This window comes from Dreissena polymorpha, chromosome 15 (assembly GCF_020536995.1).
Source record: "Dreissena polymorpha isolate Duluth1 chromosome 15, UMN_Dpol_1.0, whole genome shotgun sequence".
In the NCBI taxonomy this organism is placed as follows: domain Eukaryota; kingdom Metazoa; phylum Mollusca; class Bivalvia; order Myida; family Dreissenidae; genus Dreissena; species Dreissena polymorpha.
The window spans coordinates 29,259,977-29,282,746 of NC_068369.1; the positions used below are offsets into that span (position 1 = coordinate 29,259,977).

Below are 22,770 nucleotides of genomic sequence, written 5' to 3' on the forward strand. Positions count from 1 at the left end.
CGTTGAGCAAAATTGAAAGTTCTCAACATTGTGCAGTTAAACGCAAGCTGTTTATTTAATCTCCGTAAAACCAGTATTTGAACTAATGTTTCCGATTTGCCCTGAGCGTCAAATTAACAAAACTGCGATCAAAAGTTAAAATCTTCACTGTGGCTCGATTTGCCGGCAGCGTCAGGGCGGTGAATCGATTAGCTTTTCGCGTTTTTCATTGGCTAATCAAACACGCCTCTCGCTAAATAGAGCACTCCCCTCCGTATTCATCAACACAATAACAAATGCTTGACTTTTCAATTTCAGACTCATGTCTCATCGAAGAAAGTGAGACAGCGAACATATTTGTAATGTTGGAGCTCGAATCTTTGACTAAACGTCTGCTGGGAGTAGAGCAGACGGGTGGAATAGAAAATAAATCCGCGAACATGGAGCATAAAGACGGTGATGATAATTTTACTAATTTTAGTATAACTGAAATTCTGAAACCGTGCTTCGGCAAGAAATGTGTGACGACAGAAGTGTTGGATTTATCTCGTTACCGCGAAACATTCAACACTAAACACCCGTACACATGTTATAACTGGAGCGCAAGGTTACACGAACAATATGGATTAACCATCAGTGCATTTTCAGTGCCTAACCAAAAATGTGCGTCGGGACTTACAATTCAAAACATTCCAACATCATCGTCGTCGCATAATACTGACACTAACATTACGAGCTTGAACGCGATCAAAAGCATTAACCAAAGCCTTCCGCTAAATCTGGACGTACGGAATTTCGCGTCAAAACCGAATGACGTCGCTGACAAACACGAACGCGACAGCGATTCGCGACCGGAAACGGGGGAACGCCGACGAGAATATTGTGGGTCCGACGGAGAGAGCGTCAAGAGTAGCCCGGCGACGAGTCCCGCGGGAAGTCCCGGAAGTAGCCCCACCGTTAGTGGTGGCCGGAAGGAAGGCGGCGACGGTGACGGCACCGGGAAGCTGTGGCCGGCGTGGGTCTACTGCACGCGATACTCGGATAGACCGTCGGCAGGTAGGACTAGTAAGAACGCTTTCTTGAACATTTCTGTTGGTTAGAACAGTGTTTTATGGTCAAATTTGGGGCCTGTATTCGGCCCCATTACCAATTTTAAAAATTATATATGCTACTCAAAATTTGCTAAGCATCACTTTTTATAGTATGTGCAATTTGAAGTTCACCCCTAGCTAGATTCAGCCAGCGTCACGCATCAATGATAAAACAATACTTAAAAATAAAATCAAAAACACACATTCTAATATCAAAACCTGCAAAATAACAATTTAAATTAAATTAAATTAAATCGAAGATATGTGAAAATAAAAAGTGATCCTTAGTCAATTTTGAGTAATATATTTACTCCAAATGACTTCCTAAAATTCCCGTTTCCAAATCTCCGTATGCAGCTTTATGGATTGAACCTCACTAAATATAATATTGAAAACACTTATTAACAATTTAAAAATATAGGAAAAAATAAAATACCCCTATTTCACAATTTTAGTCGGCGCTATTGTTCCTTATTCAAAGGGTCCCGGTCCCATTCCAAATATGGTGAAAACACACTGTAGAAATATAAGAGAAATTGAATGCGATTTATTGAGGCGTGCATCGAATTTTATTTTGTGGTACTTGAATTATCATGGAGGAAAAAGCGTTATAGAAAAAAATTGTCAAAATAAGAAGAAGCTTTATAATCACCCTGTGCCTTATAAAATGTTATGCTATTTTTAAAAGTTTTAGGTGTGAAAAAATCAACGGGAAATTTAAATTTTTAAAATCAATGGTTTCACATGTTCATTAAAACGTAAATTGATGATTCCGTTACTTTTACTTCAATTATTGACTTTTTTGGCAAACAATCGATTAAAATTGGAAAACGTTCAAAATACAATACTTTGGTCGATAACCCACGAGGATTTTTTTAACCATTGTTTCACATGATCATATATCGTTTTATTTAGAGTAATCAAATAATATTGCTTTTATAAAACGTAAACTTTCAGTTAATTTTATCAGCTTTTTTTATTTTTGTCCAAAATATAATGTCTAAACCGTAGACTTTTGACTAATAGTTGGTATTTTACACGTAACATTCTTTTAACTGACGGCATCGTCAATATCAACATATTTTAGTTTTGTAGTTAACCCATTTATGCCTAGCGTCCTGAAAAAAGGACATTGCAAACAGTGTAGACCCAGATGAAACGCCGCATAATGCGGCGTCTAATCTGGGTCTGTGCTGTTTGCTTAAAAGGAATTTCTCTATGAAATATTCTAAATATAGAAATAAATATACTTGACATCCCTTATTTTGGAAATAAATTGATCCAATTTAGAAGGATGGGAGAGTCAACTAGGCATAAATGGGTTAAAGACAACAAACAAGACGAGCAGTGTTGAGAGATTCCTAAAAAAACATCATGTTTTAGAGGCATTACTATCCAGCCCTTAATTATATAAATATTCCCTATTGTATTATTAATAATTCATTTTATGATATAAAGGATTTGCTGCTGGTTTTTTACAAGAAAGTCAAATACAAATTTCTAGGAATTTATGATTCTCTTATTGATATAATTTAATGAATACATATTGTAAAGGTTTAATATTTTTTAAGAGGTCTGTATAAAATAAAAGACACCAGTCCGAGCGTTCAAACTAACCAACAATTTATGTTTTGATATAGTTTACTACATGCAGTTTCCAATATTTACATGTATTTATACTGCTTTAAAATCAATGTTAGTTAATTTTGAGTATCGATCTCAGTAAAGTACGCTTTCATATTGTACAGCTCTATAATACAGAAACAAATTGCAAATATGCTTTAAATTAACTGAGTATGCGTGAACTCTCATATCATAATTTATTTACAATAATTAAAACGTAAATCGACGATTCCGTTACATTTACTTCAATTATTGATTTTATTGGCAAACAATCTATTAAAATTGGAAAACGTTGACAATAAATTACTTCGATAGGTAACCCACAGGGATTTTTATATTAAAACCAATGACACGTATTAATTTGGTACAGTGGGTTATACATTAAGATTGAATTAGGCGGAAGTGTAACAGTGTTATATGAAAATAATTTAGTCTATGTTTAAGCACGGTTACCGCCCTATGAATGTATTAAATACTACATGTATATAAACTTTATATTTACTTAAATCACGATCAGCAGTCTTTTCGTCTTTTGATTCGAATTTTAATCAATTAACATTATTTGGAAAACCATACAATCTAATAAAGTTTGTGCTAATTTTGTCGAAACGCCATTCATGTGTTTTATCATTGACATAATACATTATTTGAGGTACCTCATTATTTGTGTTTCATGCTTTTTAGTGTTAGATAATTGGATAAAAATAAGAACATCGCGGCAAACCTCTGCATATATTACTTATCAAAATAAGCCAGTGATTTCGTCGCTTTATTGCTAATGTGTTTTATCTCCATTTTGTTTCAAAAATGAGTTTTTTTTAATCGCTGTGTTCGTGAGAGCGAGATCTTTAATATGACGTAATCGGATTCAAGATTCAGTCGCCACAGAAAAAGTTTTTCGATTCCATTGTGCTCCCACATTTTTGCTGAATCTCCCACAAGGTTAGACCTAACCATGCGTTTCTCTCCAAAAAATGAAAATGGTAGTTAAAGCACTAAAGCAATCAAGCGACGATTTATTTGAACAGCAAAATATAAATGCGCGTCCTGGGAAAAGGTGCTAAATGCGTGTGCGCACAGTGTCGTCTAAGATTATAATGTGTTGTCTTCACTGGCCTATCAGCGAACGCTTTTATGTTATTTTTAGTCTAAAAGAAGTCTATTATAAACGAAAATCCAGTCAAGGCGAACGTGTCTTCTCTGATTTGCCCGTGCTTAACCCATTTATGCCTAGCGTCTTGAAAAAAGGACATTGCAAACGGCGTAGACCCAGATGAGACGCCGCATGATGTGGCGTCTCATCTGGGTCTGCGCTGTTTGCTTAAAAGGAATTTCTCTATGAAATATTCTAAATATAGAAATAAATATACTTGACATCCCTAATTTTGGAAATAAATTGATCCAATTTAGAAGGATGGGAGAGTCCACTAGGCTTAAATGGGTTAAAATAACGGAAATCTTAACAGTAACGAGGGCATCAAATAAATTCCTGAAAATAAGTTATCAAAGACTCTGGTGCTGAGAATGGATGCATTTTTATTCAAAAATAATATCGTTATATCGTCATGTAAAATGCCGTGCGTTATTAATAAACGAATTATCTCCTTTTACTCATCATATAGAATGCCGTGTGATATTTAAATACGACGAACTTTGGGTCCGCATTTTATTTCACAAAATTTTCCTGAAACTTCTTTTCAATTAAACTGGCTTCTTATGCAACCAAACAACTGAATATCGCACTAAGTAAACACAATATACATCCATCAATGTAATCCATCTACGCCATTTTTCGCAGTGTTGGTAAATTGATATAATGAAGTTATTTATCAATTAACCTTTCGTGAAAACTGATCCCGCGTCGTGCTGTGCTCGTGACAGCGACCCTAGCATCAAGTGACACGTGCAAATTAAACGCGACGTACCACTCCGTCACAAGACATAAACTTGACGATTTTATATGCGCCAACACTAAGGCTGTTCCAATCCGCATTCTGTTGAAATGCAGAAGGAACTATATTATTACTAATATTAATTATTTATTATTAGTATTAGTTTAGATTTAGTATTATAAGTATCATCATTATTATTATTATTATTATTATTATTATTATTATTATTATTATTATTATTATTATTATTTATCATTATTTCTATTATTTACAACAAGAAACCACCAATAACTTACACATAGTTATCAAATATCACATAGTTATCAAATATCACATAGTTATCAAATAGAAATGGAAATATTATGCGCCGAATCGTGCGAATTTTTCATAAAGTTTATCTTGATGTCAGAATAAAAACAAAATAAAAAAGGACAGAAAACAGACGGAAAAACTGCCTTTCGGATATCGTAGGCACAACTGTTTTATTTGTGCAATTTAAACGGAAAACCAGAAAAGCGGAAAGTGATGAGCCTGAGCGGACTGCAAATTATCTCTTTCAGTGCGGGAACCGAATTTTAAAGGCCTTTGCAAACAGTTTGGATCCAGATGAGACGCCACAGAACGTGGCGTCTCATCAGGATCCAAACTGTTTGCTATTCTGATAGTATTCTTTGAAAAAAATCTAAGAAAATGCTAATTTAAGAAATTCAGCAGACGACATATAGCAGACGACAAATTTCCCAGCATGCAAAGGGTTAAACGGAAAATACCAGAAAAGCGGAACGTGATTAGCCTGAGCGGACTGCAAAGTTAACCCTTTGCATGCTGGGAAATTTGTCGTCTGCTAAAATGTCGTCTGCAGAATTTCTAAAATAAGCATTTTCTTCGATTTTTTTCCAAAGAATACTATCAGAATAGCAAACAGTTTGGATCCTGATGAGACGCCACGTTCTGTGGCGTCTCATCTGGATCCAAACTGTTTGCAAAGGCCTTTAAAATTCGGTTCCAGCACTCAAAGGGTTAAAGTAACATTACTATTCAAAATCAACGAAAATTTCGTACAATTGTTCGTAAAATAAACTTAACCAATTAAAAATCAGTGTTCCTTATGGCAATTGCCGAAATTTCAACGTCAGATGTGGACTGGTAAAATAGATGTTGGTAGATACAAAATGCTCGTTTTTATTATTGCTTTGCATATCTATTTATACGACACATGAACACTGAAATGGTGTTCGTGTGTCGTATGAATAGATATATTCGCGGGAATTAATTGTGGCCACAAAGAAATAAAAACGAGCATTTTGTATCGACAAAAATTTATGTAATCATACCACATCAAGCGTTGACATTTTGGCTATTGCTTATACGGAACACTGATTGTTAAGGCGTTAACTTTATTTTACGAAATACTTAACGAAATTTTCGTTTATTTTGAGCGTTATAGAGACTTTAACATGGGACCACAATTAACGCTCGTGCACAGAGATCTAGTTTCCCAGAGTGTTCGAAAATGCTTCCAGTGGCATACAAGCTACAAGCCAGTTAATCTTGTTAACTGTTCTTTCCGCATAGAAGTAATAGATTCTGTCAGTTTATGGTGCCGCGAATTAAGACTTCGTTGGAAACCATGCTGCGAACTATTTTGATTGATGTTTCGCTAATTATTTCGCCTGTTAGCCGGTGAAATATAACAAGATTTACACGGTTTTATGGCCAGTCGCAACAGCCGCGGGTTGCAAATTGCAATTGTTCTAATGTTCGCTGAAATCGTTTGAAACCGCGTACAAAAAAGTGTTTCCTGATGAGATATAATACTTTGTTTGAGGAATCATTTCCAGAGTATCACCGATTATCTTAACCCATTTATGCCCAGTGGACTCTCCCATCCTTCTAAATTGGATCAAGTTATTTCCAAAATTAGGGATGTCTAGTAAATTTATTTCTATATTTAGAATATTTCTTACAGAAATTTCTGTAAGCAAACAGCGCAGACCCAGATGAGACGCCGCATTATGCGGCGTCTCATCTGGGTCTACGCTGTTTGCAATGTCCTTTTTTTCAGGACACTAGGCATAAATGGGTTAAAAAAAGAAAGTTATCCGAGTAATTAAAGATCGGCATTGCCCATTGAAATACACGTGTAATGTCAAATAAGCCTCTCTTTGTTACAATAGGACTTAATGCATGTGCGTCAAGTGTCGTCCCAGAGTTGTCCGTGCATTACACACAGGCTAATCAGGGACGACACTTTCCGTCCTAAATTGATTTCCATGGAAAAGAGACTTCCATTACGCGAAACATTCAATCAAAACGTCACATGCTAATTGGGTACGACACAGGCTAATTGGGTACGACACAGGCTAATTGGGTACGACACAGGCTAATTGGTTACGACACGTTGCGCATATGCATTCACCAAGGTTTTCACAGACAGAGGTTAATTAAAGGGGCCTTTTCACAGATTTTGGCATATTTTAAAGTGTGTCATTAAATGCTTTATATTGATACATGTAAACATTGTATCTTAAAAGCTCCAGTAAAAAAATCAAGAATAAAATAAAAAAATGGAAAAAAAGTAGCCGGTACCAGGACTCGAACCAGTGACCCCCGGAGTCCTGGAGTTAGTCTGAAGTAAAAACGCATTAGCCCTCTCGGCTATTCCGCCGGGTATACGCAGTTTATGTATTTTATACCTTATAAAAGCAATCTTCGTAGTTTCGTAAATTTAAACGACAACAACAGAACTATCCAAATTATTCAATCGTTTCGCGTTGCAACGCTTTATAATTTTTAGGTTTTCAAATCGTCAAAAGATACATATAATGGCTATATTGGACTATGGTAAATGTTCAGTAATACTGTTTCCTCACAAAAATCATAACTAAAACGAAAATTTGCGATTCTGAAACAACTTTTTTCAATTTTGTCAATTTACCAAACCGCGAAAAGATCCCTTTAACATTTAAAATATACGTTTACACAAAGTCTCAATACGCTTCAATAACAATCCATACGGTCGCCATGCTAATTTTACAGTTCACATGACGTTTGAATTGCAAACACATATAATTCAATTAACTGGTTCCCCGTTGAATATAACCGTTGACTATATAGAGAGTAACGATAGATAAGGGGAGGTAACCAATCTAATAATTCAACAGAATAACCTGTAAAATAGGAATACTTAAACCCTTTGCATGCTGGGAAATTTGTCGTCTGCTAAAATGTCGTCTGCTGAATTTCTAAAATTACCATTTTCTTCGAATTTTTTTCAAAGAATACTATCAGAATAGCAAACAGTTTGGATCCAGATGAGACGCCACGTTCTGTGGCGTCTCATCTGGATCCAAACTGTTTGCAAAGGCCTTTAAAATTCAGCTCCAGCGCTTTAAGGGTAAAACCCCCGCAACATATTTGGAGATACATTATTGTCACCATCTATTATGCCTCAAGATTTAAGGCGAACATCGAATTGCCTATACGCCACGCGAAAGTACGTCACAACATTTGACACCAACATGGTGTGGTTTGAGGGTATGGTGTCGGATTAGCGACCGGTAGGTCAAACAGGTTCGATCCCCAATGTGCAAGCGTTCTTTTGATCTCCCCCAAATGATACTAAGTACTCATTTTACCCCAAAAACGGACTCGAGAGCGTTTCAACAAGAATAAGTCTTTCGATGCAATCGATCATCATTCAATGTGATTAAAATAAAACAAATACCTGTACACACAAACATGAAAGTAAGGATCGGCGCCGTGGAACAGTTAATGCACAGCATTTCGGAATACATGTACAACCGGTTTAACCTATATGGTGTCTTCCTTCAGGGCCGCGCTGCCGGAAGCTCAAGCGGAAGGAGAAGACGGTGGACGAGAAGCGGCCGCGAACCGCCTTCACCACGGAGCAGCTCCGGAAACTCAAGGACGAGTTCGACGCCAATAAGTACCTGTCGGAGAGCCGACGGCAGCAGCTCGCGCGGGAACTTGGCCTGAACGAATCGCAGATTAAGATCTGGTTCCAGAATAAGCGTGCCAAAATAAAGAAGGGAACCGGTGAGCGCAATGGTCTCGCCATGGAGCTGATCGCCCAGGGGCTCTATAATCACAAGACACTTCCGGTGAAGGCGGAGTCGTGATCGGTGGCTGCTTACCGGACATTACATGACGGCGACGACGAGTGAGCAAGCGATTGCGTCGGATTTATGGTGTATCCCCCCTCCAGGGAAATATCGCAGTCTCAACACTATTTGATGATGTAGTTGAGAGTACTCGTGACTACTGCGTTTACACAAATCATGTGCTGGTTTTTAAAGTATTTTTTGTTTGTGACTTTTTATATGTATCTGGCGGAAATCCATATATCTGTATTTTTTTGATAAATATATGACTCAATTTAGTTTTTTGCCAGGTTTCAAACTTCAAACCACATTTTAGTCAACATAAAGGGAATTGCGACGTGAATGATAATTCTGTGGCTGCGTTTCAAAAGTGGCTCATTTTACGTCAATCTTGCTCTGGGAAAACTGGGCTCAATGTATGTGCGTGAAGTTTAGTCCCAGATTAGCCTGTGCAGTCCTCACAGGCTAATCAGGGACGACAATTTCCACCCAAACTGGGTTTTCGGTTAAAAGAGTATTCCTTTTCACGAAAAAAAACATACAAGCGGAAAGTTTCGTCTCTGATAAGCCTGTGCGGCATGTACAGGCTTATCTGGGACAACACTTGACGCACATGCGTTAAGCCCAGTTTTCCCAAAACGAGGCTTATATTGTGAAAAATAATTTTTAAAACACAACTTCGCGTTATACAAGCTATTAATGTAAGTCATCATCATTTTTTCGAAGGAAAAGTGTTGTTGTTGTTGTTTGTGTTGTCAAAATCTACTGAATTCTGACCATTTACCCTGTTTTATTCCATTTTCAGTTTAACGATACATTCTTGTCATTTAATCTTGAAATATGTATGAAATAAATATTTGACGATTTGGTGATATGATTTTTGGTACTCTTAGTTGCATATCAACTTCTTGTGGTTACATCGCCAGTTGTAAAAAAGAAAAAATTGAACTTTAAATATATGCTAACAATATATATAATTCATTAATCTCTGATTAGTTTTATGTATTTATTATTTCTGCATAATATTCTTTTCCTATGCCCTAAGCAATTACCTTTTCTTGTTTCGCGCGTCTACTGTAATATATGCAGTTATTGATTTGTATTTATATTTGATTCGTAAATTATTTTGCAAATAAAGTGCTCTGAACTCTTGCCCTTACCTTATTATAAAAACGAATTAATGAAACAATCTCAAAAGTAATAACTAATTTGAAAAAATTAACCCCATAAACACTCAAAATATTTCGTACAATATTTCAAAAAATAAAGTTAACACATGCAAAATCAATGTTCCTTATAGCAATAGCAAACATTTCAAAGGTAGATGTGGTCTGGTAACACGATACAAAATGCTCGTTTTTGTGTTTTGACAATATATATTCTACGTGAATTTCCGGCTACGATATCCGGACATTAACGAGCGAATGTGAGATTGGCTTCGGGCAGCTTCGGTAGCACGACGTAGTTCTTATGATTTTGAGTATTAATGTTACTTTAATTCGATCAATGTTTGACTGGGTCAATATTACAAACAACGAAGATGAGTAATTAAAGGGAGATTATACGATTTTGTCAAATACTTATGAATTTATATAATATGTGTAAAAACTTATTATACATATAATTCAATATAAATTAAAACAAAAGTTAAGAAGAACATGTGTCGAAACATGCGAAATAAGCCAGATATTTAATTCTGAAATCGAAAATGTCTGTACAGTCGAATTCGCCAGCATGTATATCATGCATGTACGATGTGAATCTAAATTTAGTTTTACGGATCATTTTAATTTCCTGCAACGATATCTATTCATACGCCACACGAACACTAACTCCATTCCTAATAAAAAGACGAATGTTTTGGTTATTGTAGGAAAATATGTACGAAATATCTTCGTCACAATCGGCTCGGGGCACTAATTTGTTTTTGCAGCATTTTATGAAATTCGTCTTCAATGTATAATTTGTCTTGCCTTTTGTGTCATTGTAACATATTTTATCAATATATTACACTTTAACACATATACAAATCGTATAATCTCACTTTAAAGGAGTCCATTCGAGCCTTGTTATGAGGAAAATGCATGTGGGTAAACTGTCGTCCTAGATTAGCCTCTGCGGACTGCACAGGCCAATCTGGGACATTTTACGCACATGCATTAAACCCCGTTTTTCGCGAACGATGCACATTTACGTTTTGCAGCTCTCAACTTCACAATTGCAGAGTATAATAAACACAATTTCAAATAACAACACGAAAATCTCAAAATTTGCCAAATAATTTCCTCTCATAGTGCGCAACATGCAAGTTATAAAAAGCAACGTTTGCTTTAATACACAATGTTACACACAAAACACTAAAAATACAAGTTTAACGCAACTTCATTTTAGTTGCGCGTAATATTATCTGCTTACACGTCGTTAGGAATTAAAATTAATTATCACAGGTATGTAACATTTAACGAGGTCTCCAGACTACCCGAGTCGAGATAGAGATATTTAAAGTAATATCTGCAAGTTTCAACGACCTGTGCTGTAACGTTAGAAGTCTGCGGTAATAGATAGTGGGGTTAAATTAAAATATAATGTCAAGCAATAGATACCCGAAACGTGTAAAACTCCAATGGGGGTCCAAGACGGCTGGGTAGAGTTGCAGCTAGATTACTGAAAATCCTTTGTGTCGCGTTCTGAGAAAACTGGGAATAATTCATGTGCGTAAAGTGTCGTCCCAGATTAGCCTGTGAAGTCCGCACAGGCTAATCAGGGGCGACACTTTCCGCTTTTATGACATTTTTGGTTTAAATGAAATCTCTTCTTATTCTTTGATGTTAAAACAATGATAAATATGGGAAATGCTTATATAGACAAAATTGTTGAAAATCTCACAAACCATTTCTGGAAGGATGTGCTGAAATATTATAGAATGTACATAAACAAAATTAAAATAAGAAAACCTGATGATGTACTTGACATGCCACTTTTTTTATAATAACAGCGTAAAGATCGGTGATAATAGTATTTATGAAAAAAGTATGTATGAACGTGGCATTCGATTTATAAGAGACATATTATGTACCTCTGGACAATTCAAGTCTAAGCAAGAAATTGAAGCTTGTACAGGTAAACATATCAATTTTGATTCTACGAAGGTCTAAAAAGATCTGTAGCAAATTCCATTAAAAACTCAGGTTATGCATCTGTAAAAGCAACATCCAATGCTGGAGCTTATATTTCTTGGTACCTTAAATTTGATTTGCCCAGAAACAAAATAAACTAGTATATGAAACTCTTATTTCATACACTGAAAAACCTTCAAGTGAAACAAAATGGAATGCAATTTTTAATAATATTGACTGGAAGTATGTGTACAGTTTTGTTTTTGAAATAACCAGAGATACATATTTACAATGGTTACATACTAGAATAATACAAAGAATTTTAGGTACTAAATATCTGCTTTTTAAAATGAATATTGTTGATGATAATAAATGTACTTTTTGTAATAAAAATGAGGAAACTTTAACTCACCTTTTCTGGGGTTGTGAGCACATCCAAAAAATTGTTCAACATGTTTCGAACGTATTGAATATAAATAATGTCAATATGCCTTCACTCTCTTACCAAGACATGATTCTAGGAATTTGTATCGCAAAAAAGAATCCTATAAATATATTGCTTCTTGAAATTAAAAAATATGTCTTCATGTGTAAACAAACAAACAAAATCCCCAATAATCCAGGACTTAAGAGAAGTCTACTTTTATCATGGAAAATCCAAAAGCAGACAAATATTCAAAATAATTAACCCTTTCAGTGCGGGAACCGGATTTTGAAGGCCTTTGCAAACAGTTTGGATCCAGATGAGACGCCACAAAACGTGGCGTCTCATCAGGATCCAAACTGTTTGCTATTCTGATAGTATTCTTTGAAAAAAATCCAAGAAAATGCTAATTTTAGAAATTCTGCAGACGACATTTTAGCAGACGACAAATTTCCCAGCATGCAAAGGGTTAAGAGAAGAAAAGCAGACAAATATTCAAAATAATGAATTCCCTAATTGGTCAGTTGTAAGAATACTCATAGAATGAACCCAAGCCAATATATTTCATTGTTACAAAATATGTACAAGTAAACATTTTTTTAGTACACTGGTGACATGCCATTTTTTATTCAAACTTTTTAAATTTGTGTATTTACATATACAATAATCTTTATTAACCTCCCAGATAGATAAAAATTATATGTGTTATTTGTGCATGCACTTTTATTATAATACTTGTATTATAATATAATGAATTCGTGTATGATTTTTGCAATGATTATGTATATCTATATCTCTTCTTATGAAAAAAAAAATCCAATTTAGGCGCAAAGTGTCGTCCCTGATTAGCCTGTGCGGACTGCACAGGCTAATCTGGGACGGAACTTTACGCACATGCATTATGCCCAGTTTTCTCAGAACGCGACTCATTTTTATTCGACTGGATATTTCGTGTGTTTATGTTTCGTGGACACGTAAGTTCGTGGTTTTCTGCTTTTTGAAGAAATGAGGCACTTCCGTTGTGTAAATGTGCTTTACTCTACAGTACTTTACTTTACTTTACTTGGATCGGTAAACAGGTAAACTGATATCGAAAGAAAATACTGACAACACAATGTTACGTTTTCAGACCTGTTATCCAAGAATTATACAAAGGAAAAAACGCTTTAGTTTTTGAATAGATATCTGGTAGAGTTTATCTCGTCTGAAATTAACTTAAAGATTCATATTAATTATCCTCAGTATGAAAGGGGTCTTTTCACGTTTTGTTAAATTGACAAAATTAACCCTTAAAGCGCTGGAGCTGCATTTTAAAGGCCTTTGCAAACAGTTTGGATCCAGATGAGACGCCACAGAACGTGGCGTCTCATCTGGATCCAAACTGTTTGCTATTCTGATAGTATTCTTTGAAAAAAAATGAAGAAAATGCTAATTTTAGAAATTCTGCAGACGACATTTTAGCAGACGACAAATTTCCCAGCATGCAAAGGGTTAAACAAAAAAGTTTCAGACTCGCAAATTTTCGTTATTTTCGTTATTTTTGTTATAGTTATGATATTCGTGGGACAACAGTAATACTGAACATTTACGATGCTCTAAATTATCCATTATATGCATCTTTTGACGATTTAAAAACCTGAAAATTATAAAGCGAAACGATGGAATAATTTGGAGAGTTCTGTTGTTGTCGTTATATTATGTGATACTACGAGGATTGCTTATATAAAGAACAATATATCACTAATTGTATGAGCACGGATGACCGAGTGATTACATTTATCAATATAAAGCATTTATGACAAACTTCAATACATGCCAAAATCTGTGAAAATATCCCTTTAAGACACCAAAATGATATAACGAACTTTCACGAAACTGTTCTATTATATTAAACCAGACTGTAGTTGTTGATTCGTCTACAGCGGGGCCACTCGCTAGTCATCATTTTGTACGACTTAGCTCCCTTGCATTCACAAATAATCGGATTCACAGATTTCCCCTTGAAACTTCCCGATGTTACTTATTTATTAGCCAAAATAATGTTACCGGAGAAGAACGCTTCATAGCTTAGCATACTGAAACATTTCAACATCCGCGCAGAAATTCGTTTGAAACCAACATAGCTGGATCAAATCTCTGCCTTCATAACCTACCACGCGATGATCGCCTAGCCACGTGCCACGTGGTACAATAATTTTACCGTTGTTATTTTTATTTTTTTTTAATTTAGGTAATTATTTTTTATTATGAACCTAAACTTATACACTATTTTCAAATTGCAAAAGAAAATGATACTACTTTTCATAATATAATACTTAAACCAATAAATATAGGATCTGGCACGAGTTTTCATATCATACCATGTTTTATTAAACGAGTTCGGGAATTGTGTAAGTAAGCGAGCCTTTGGCGAGCTTACTAACGAATTTCCTGGACGAGTTTAATAAAATATGGTATGATATGACAACGAGTGTCAGATCTTTTTTATCACATGCTTTTAAATGAGCAAAAAATAAATAAATATTTACGCAAACATAATGAAAAATCTCAAATATTGTTTACATTTCCTGACGCCATTTGGAATGCCTCGGCTTTTACAAAGAAAAATAACAAAATGCGATTGGTCAATAAACGAAAACTAAGCCAATGAAAACGCTTAAAAATGTTGTATTACACATGTGTAATAAAAAAAATATGTAATGGTAGTATTTCATCGGAAACAGGGTATAGCATGTGATAAAATAAAATTCTACCAAATCTGGAATGATTTTCTTGTGATGGCAGAGATTGTATGTAAGAGCAACGATAACTCTGCGAGGAGATCGGAAACAGTTCGTCTACGCATGTAGAACAGGTCAGGTTGGTTACAAACCACCAAATGTTGACTTACAATGGCGGCCACTTTTCAACTGATGTAGCAGTCGATATTAGTTTTCAAACGCTACTCTTTTTTTAACTAAATAGCGCATTAACAGTTCTGAAAATGGGCTAAAATCTCCTCAAATGTGTTTTTCATAATCTCTTTGACGTACGTGTATTGTGCGTAAAATCCAGACCAGCCATTATGCCATTCACAAATGTTTGTCCATTCAATGATTAACACATAACATTTTAATAAATGGCAAATATTTGACGAAACGATGCAATGTTTATGTAAATTTCTGCTTTAAATTCTTTTGGCTAATTGTTCAGTATAACAACGCATAACTCATTGGTTTGAAAAATTGAATAAAAACGTATTTAAAAAGTGGAATGGACAAAGAATCCATAACAGAGTCTTATAAGTGCGGGAACCGAATTGTGAAGGCCTTTGCAAACAGTTTGGATCCAGATGAGACGCCACAGAACGTGGCGTCTCATCAGGATCCAAACTGTTTGCTATTCTGATAATATTCTTTGAAAAAAATCGAAGAAAATGCTCATTTTAGAAATTCAGCAGACGACATTTTAACAGACGACAAATTTTTAATAAAGGGTGCATGATCACGTGACTTTGTGGGAACTTTCGATTTTTTTAACCCATTAATGCCTAGTGGACTCTCCCATCCTTCTATATTGGATCAATTTATTTCCAAAATTAGGGGTGTCTGGTATACTTTTTTCTATATTTAGAATATTTCTTACAGAAATTTCTTTAAGCAAACAGCGCAGACCCAGATGAGACGCCGCATTATGCGGCGTCTCATCTGGGTCTACGCTGTTTGCAATGTCCTTTTTTCAGGACGCTAGGCATAAATGGGTTAAAACAAGTCTTCTTTAGAATTTGAACTTGTGCATGAAAGACAAATTGTTATGCTGCTTATTACAATGTAAAAATACACCAGAATTACTTTATTAAATAAGCCTGTGTTCTTGTTAAAGAATAAAGTGTTTACTGCATTCATATATACCGTAATTACTCTATGTTTTAGGACACTTAAAAATAATAAAGAAAATTCGTGTCCGAAAACATAGATAAAAAAATATAAACAAAATTTTGAGACATAAAAAACGGACGAAAACTCGTGTGTCCGAAAATAAATAGTCACGAAAAATAATTATTTTTGCTAAAAAAGGGGTTGTCCGAAAACTTAGAGTGTCCGAAAACATAGAGTAATTACGGTACGGTTATACTTCATGCAACGTGAAATGTTGTCACCGATTTCAGACGTATTCATTGAGGTTTTCTTATACCTTAAGACATCAGCACAAACTGCAAGAAAACGTGTCTTTTCTGCACTTAAGATTTTTGCAAATGAATTTCAATAACTTTAGATATTTGCAAAAAAATAAGTTTTTAACGGTGTGTTTACATTCTGTCCAGTCCGTGTGTAAAGCCCTGAGAACCCCGTTGATTCTGCGCCCTTACTATAGAATAGTTCGTATATTTTTTAATTGATGTCATAAGTTGTTTTATCCTTTTTTGAAAGAGTACAGGCTCTATTTCTCTAGAGGTCCTTCTTTAAACATGCTAAACTTGAGCCTCGCTCTGTGAAAAAGGGGGTTTAATGCGTGTGCGTAAAGTGTCGTCCCAGATTAGCTTATGCATTCTGAACAGGCTTATAAGGGACGACACTTTCCGCTTTAATGATATGTTTGTTTAAAGAAAGTCTCCTCTGAGCAAAAATCTGGTCTGGGCGGAAAGGGTTGTCCCTGATCAGCCTGTGTGGACGTACCAGCATTAAACCCCCTTTTTATAGAGCACGACTCAATTTTACCTCGTTCGGGCACCTAAATAATAATTCTTATGGTTTAAACGTACATAACTTCTAATTAGATCTTTCAACTTTCATATAACTGTGAATATTATTATTAAAAGATTAGAGAGGAGTCGAAGCCAAAACACGATTTGCCGGAACAGTTGCAGTGTTTAGAGATTATCAGATTCAAAGCATGTTTCCGGAACCGTCTAAATGTTTGGCGCAAATTCCAAGCGTTGTTGACACGTTTATTACCCGATAAAAGAGCCGTGAAGTTTCCGTTAATTACCCTCTAGTAAACTCATTAAAGTGCTCACTGATTGTACGGGGCGAAGTTGTGTAAGCACGCGTTCTTTCCATTAACCCATTTATGCCTAGTGGACTCTCCCGTCCTTTAAAATTGGATCAATTTATTTAAAAAAATAGGGATGTCTAGTATATTCATTTCGATTTTTAGAATATTTCTTACAGAAATTCCTTTAAGCAAACAGCGTAGACCCAGATGAGATGCCGCATTATGCGGCGTCTCATCTGGGTCTAAGCTGTTTGCCAAGGCCTTTTTTCCTAGACGCTAGGCATAAATGGGTTAACATTTTAGTTTATGACTTCTCATACAGAATACAATTGTATATCACATGGATTAATGAATTGATAGAATTGATAAGGATATATTGATAAATGAAAACATGATTTGCTTTCAACTTTAACCCATTTTTGCCTAGCGTCTAGAGAAAGGCCTTGGCAAATAGCGTAGACCCAGATGAGACGCCGCATGATGCGGCGTCTCATCAGTGTCTGCGCTGTTTGCTTAAAGAAATTTCTGTAAGAAATATTCTAAATATAGAAATAAATATACTAGACATCCCTAATTTTGGAAATAAATTGATCCAATTTAGAAGGCAGGGAGGGTCCACTAGGCATAAATGGGGATGTTTCTAATGGTGTATACTGTATAGCTAGCAGAAGCCTCTGTCACAATTCAATGACTCTATGTTCAAATACCTTTCAACAAATCATGTTATTCAATAAGCATCTGTGAAGATTCAATTGCCACATATTCGTCACCAAAGATTGATAATTCCTTGCAGTGGTTACATCCCCTATTGGTTACACTGCAGTCACTCTGGATCTCCAGACGAGCTATCACATAAACTAATCTATTTTTCGGAGGATTCCGAATATAGTCGATGCATCACGATCGCACACTATATATCATACGTACGAATCGGAAGATTCACGATCAGGAATGTAACTTGGGTAAAATGCAACAATACAACTCTTTGGGAGTTGTCTAACTTTAAATGTTGAATACAATATCATCAGATTGTTGAAAAGGACTAAATAATTCAAATGTCAAGTGCGCATAATGTGCAGAACAAAGAGCGTGCGTGGAGATTATGTTGTTATTGCATAGCAATGAATAAAAATAAAAACAAAAAAAAACACAGGTGATGCGATCAAACTGAATCGAGAATGTGAAGAATTGATACTAACGCATTTGGTAGTTGCTGGTAGAGATCCTAAATTTCACAGATGTGTCGTGGGCGTGCTCTATTGAGCGGGAGGCGTGTTTAATTAGCCAATGTAAAACGCGTACAGTTAATCGATTCTCCGCCCGAACGAACGCCTGCCGACGAATCAAGCAAGCTGCTCTGTAGATTTTAACTTTCGATCGGTTTTGGTAATAAGACGCTTATGGCAAATCGGAAACTTAAGTTCAAATATTGGTTAATGGAGATTTCATACACATGTACAGTTTTCGTTTAAATCCACATTATCACGATATTTCAATTTAGCCAACGGGAGATTTATTTAAAATTTAATTAACAGGTCCCTTAACATCTGAATCGTGATTACCTAGTATTGTATTTAGTGCATTAAATGTGCCTTGTTCTGAGAAAACTGGGCTTAATGCATGTGCGTAAAGTGTCGTTCCAGATTAGCCTGTGCAGTCCACACAGGCTAATCAGGGACGACACTTTCCGCTTAAATTGGATTTTTGCTAAGAAGAGACTTCATTTTAAACGAAAAATGTCATGCAAGCGGAAAGTGTCGTAATCTGGGACGATACTTTACGCACATGCATTATGTCCAGTTTTCTCAGAACACGTCTCATATTGTTATTTGAAATACCTACAAACGCATAATTTGTAAAAGCTTTTTTTGTCAGGTTAGCATTGAGATTATTTAATCAATTAAAGTGAAGACATAATTAAATTAATAAATTAAGAAAATGAATTAGAAAATGTTGACGTTTCAATATTCGGTTTCTGAAGTTGTTTAAAAAAAATGTCACAGAAAAAAACGAATTGGTATTTTCAAACTTTCCTAATGGATATAAATTTAAAGCATAAGCACGGGTATGAACAGATACTTAATTGGTATTTTGTTACGAACACAGACCTTCTTTAGGAAGATTTCAGAGACCTTTGCGAATATTGATTAAATAATGCACATAATACACGCTAGAATGAACGACAAAATAAATTTAAAGTAATTCAAATTTATAATTTACGCATATTATTTATGTCCAAGGTTGATTTTTTTTTCAAAAGTGAAAGTATATGTTTTCAAAATTCATATCATCGAAATAGTACGTTTCACTTAGACATAAGTAATAATTTTAAAAAGTTAAACACATTACAAAAATTACAGGAAAATTACACTTTCTTCAGATAAAACAGGAAAATTTCCCACGGGAAATTAACCTGTCCCACCCCCCACCCCCAAAAAAATTGTTTTTCTCTAAAAATCAACGTATTAAAAATCAAAATAATTTAAAGGCATAACATTTGTAAATTAGGAAGTAATCGATTTTTAACAACCGATGAACATACGTGAGGTAAATAAAACGTTTATATTAGGACCGCGTAAAAATTTTATTGGCCTTGTGTCGCCTAATTTAGCACGTGACCTGTAAGGGGGCCAGGGACCTTCACTGGGACCAGATGCAATCTTTATTTTAAAAGCTGTGAGTCGAATTAAGATCAAGGGCCCTTCCGCGTCGATGTTTTGACAGTTTTTGTATTTTGGATGGATAAAAATCATGTTGTTAATAAATATGTTATACAGATTGATTTATAATTGCCCCTTCAATCCGATAAAGGATCTGACACACGTTGGATAATTGGTCAGGTTTATATTTGTGTTATTTTGTGTTCAAGTAGAAATCGGCGATACAGTTTTCAATGTATTTAAAATGTAAATTTAACTGAAAATAATAATAATAACGTTGTCTTTCAAGTCCTACGATATGTTTACTTTAAGACTTTTACGGGATTTTCGAAACATGAAACCCCACAAATCCCCCCCCCCCGCCTAAATAGCTATACAATATATTTTAATTTATAAAATGCAAAAAAACAAACAACACGTCTATTCCATTTCAGATGCGATCAATATTTATAAGAATGCAGAATCCGTTTCCAAATTCCTCACTTTGTGAAGTGACCCAGATCCAAATAAGACAAACGTTGTTTTCCCTTTGTGCAAAGTGATAAGAACTAATAACAAATGCATAAAACTGTAGCGAAACTGATTGCCCATTTGTTACACAAGTTTGAAAAAAAATGCGCAAACTGATTAACATTGATTAGTTGATTAACATTTTCATATACATGTATTCAGAAACATCCAGAATTTAACCCTTTGCATGCTGGGAAATTTGTCGTCTGCTAAAATGTCGTCTGCTGAATTTGTAAAATAAGCATTTTCTTCATTTTTTTTCAAAGAATACTATCAGAATAGCAAACAGTTTGGATCCAGATGAGACGCATCAGGATCCAAACTGTTTGCAAAGGCCTTCAAAATTCGGTTCCCGCACTGAAAGGGTTAACAACCCTTATATCTCATTAAAATTATTGCATTACTAAAATTAATTATTGACGTTACTTCATATTGTTATCTTTATTTTTGCAGTAATGCAACATCGTGATAAATCCAATAAAACAACACGTTACATATGAATCGTATTTGACCCTTCATTCACTTATCCTACTCTCTATAAAACTCATTTACAACTGTTCCTGCATTGTTGCAGTACAATAGTGTTTATAAATGCCTTCTTAAACAGCAATGTGATGTTGTTGTAAAACTCCCTTGAAATTGACCACAATTAACTGGGCACTCCCATCAAAGACCTTTGTCTTGATGTCAGATGGACACCATTCATAAGATATATTACAACTTGAAACATGTTAGGCCTAAATTTGCAGTAAGGCGGTGGTCTGTGTGTGATTTTGAAAGATTTGTGATTTCAACAGGTTTTATTGTTGTTTCAATTGAAAGGTAGAAAAAAACAACAATTTATCACATTTTTAAGAAGCGTTAACAACTTTTTGGTTAAAAAGAAGTTGTTTTGGAAGTTGTTTTTGCAAAAATAATGTATGTATGCTACAGATTGTGTGTGCATTTAAATTGCAAATAGTTTGACAGTTGTTTTGATATAATACATTTCCCAATGTCTTGTGTGTGTTTACCTCATTATTTTCACACCTTTGTAACTATGAGACAGATCAAGTGATGTTTTGTACCTTAAAAGAAGATCAATGTTGACATTCTAGTATATTATTCGCATACACATTTTCTTTTTCACAACCGATTTGATATATGATAATAATTCAACATATTGTATTGAATTATGCAAAAACTATTTTATAAACACTCAATCCATTTAAAACAAATACAGTTGTGTTCAGTATCTATAGCTGTTCGGGCAAAATCAAGGTGTAACTGGTCATCCCCTATAACATCAAAAGATGCTGAGATGCTTATCTTATGATCTCAAAGCTGGACAACAATTTGTGGAAAATGTACTTCCATTGTCTTCCTGCTGATATTCATTATTAAATGACCGTCCTCATATTACTTTTATCCAAAATATAACTTTGTCGCAATGGGTAACAAATGTCTATTTAAAAAACAACCCATATACACACGCACAAACATACACACAAAACTGCGTATAATGCATATCTGCCGAAACAACAAACTCTTTCTTTTTACAAAGCAACGTTAATAACCCTTGCTTAATTCTAATACTACTCAGGTGAACGACTCAGGGCCACACTGGTCATCTTGTTTAATCTGACGTCTAATAATAGGTTGGTGAAGACGGGCCCTGGTAATATAAAACGAAACCGACCCAGTTCACAATATTTCGTACCGAACCCATCCTCCCCGAGTTCGATTGCAACCATCAATGCACCAGACGGCTAGATGGGCGTACAGGCAGAAACAGAAAACGCATCCAATGATAACGGCGAAGGAACCGATTCCAGTGAACACTAATAGCCCAATTATAGTGGCGTCATAGTGTTGGTCAATTGAATTGTATCCGGTCACCGCCGAGCAGCAATCGTAATAGAGCCTGAGTTCGTTCCAACAACAGCCGCCACTACAGAGTTCGTACCGTGAATAACTCGTGTAGCAATAACGATAAGAGGATACAGTTTCTGTGGAAAGAGAATAAATAGTGAAATTGTGTCTTGTTCTGTGAAAATTGGGCAAAATGCAAGTGCGTAAAGTATCGTCCCAGATAAGCCTGTGCAGTCCGCACAGGCTAATCAGGGACGACACTTTGCGTTTAAATGGTATTTTTCGTTTAAAAGGAAGTCCGTTTTCACCGAAAATCTAGTTTAAGCGGAATGTGCCGTCCATGATTAGCCTGTGCGGACTGCACAGGCTTATCAGGAACGACACATTACGCGCATGCATTAAGCCCAGTTTTCTCAGAACGCGACTCATATATTTCATGCTCTCGTATAACATGTTAAGGCTTCCAGGTAGTGTTTTTTTATATAAACAAATCTTCTTTGGTATAGGTAATCATGTGATGTATGTG

General features: G+C 35.3%; 1 protein-coding gene across 2 annotated transcripts; it reads left to right on the forward strand.

The window, feature by feature from the left end:
* Positions 1-300: 300 nt before the first annotated feature.
* LOC127860641 (homeobox protein engrailed-1a-like) lies at positions 301-9,579 on the forward strand. 2 transcript variants are annotated; one of them, XM_052398865.1, is made up of 2 exons: positions 301-1,044; positions 8,420-9,579. In XM_052398865.1, the coding sequence occupies exons 1-2, from the start codon at positions 342-344 to the stop codon at positions 8,725-8,727; spliced, it is 1,011 nt and encodes a 336-aa protein (XP_052254825.1). In that variant the 5' UTR covers positions 301-341; the 3' UTR covers positions 8,728-9,579. The 2 variants fall into 2 exon arrangements, with proteins under 2 accessions (XP_052254825.1, XP_052254826.1); XM_052398866.1 differs by having other exon boundaries at positions 301-1,035.
* The last annotated feature ends 13,191 nt before the right edge of the window (positions 9,580-22,770 follow it).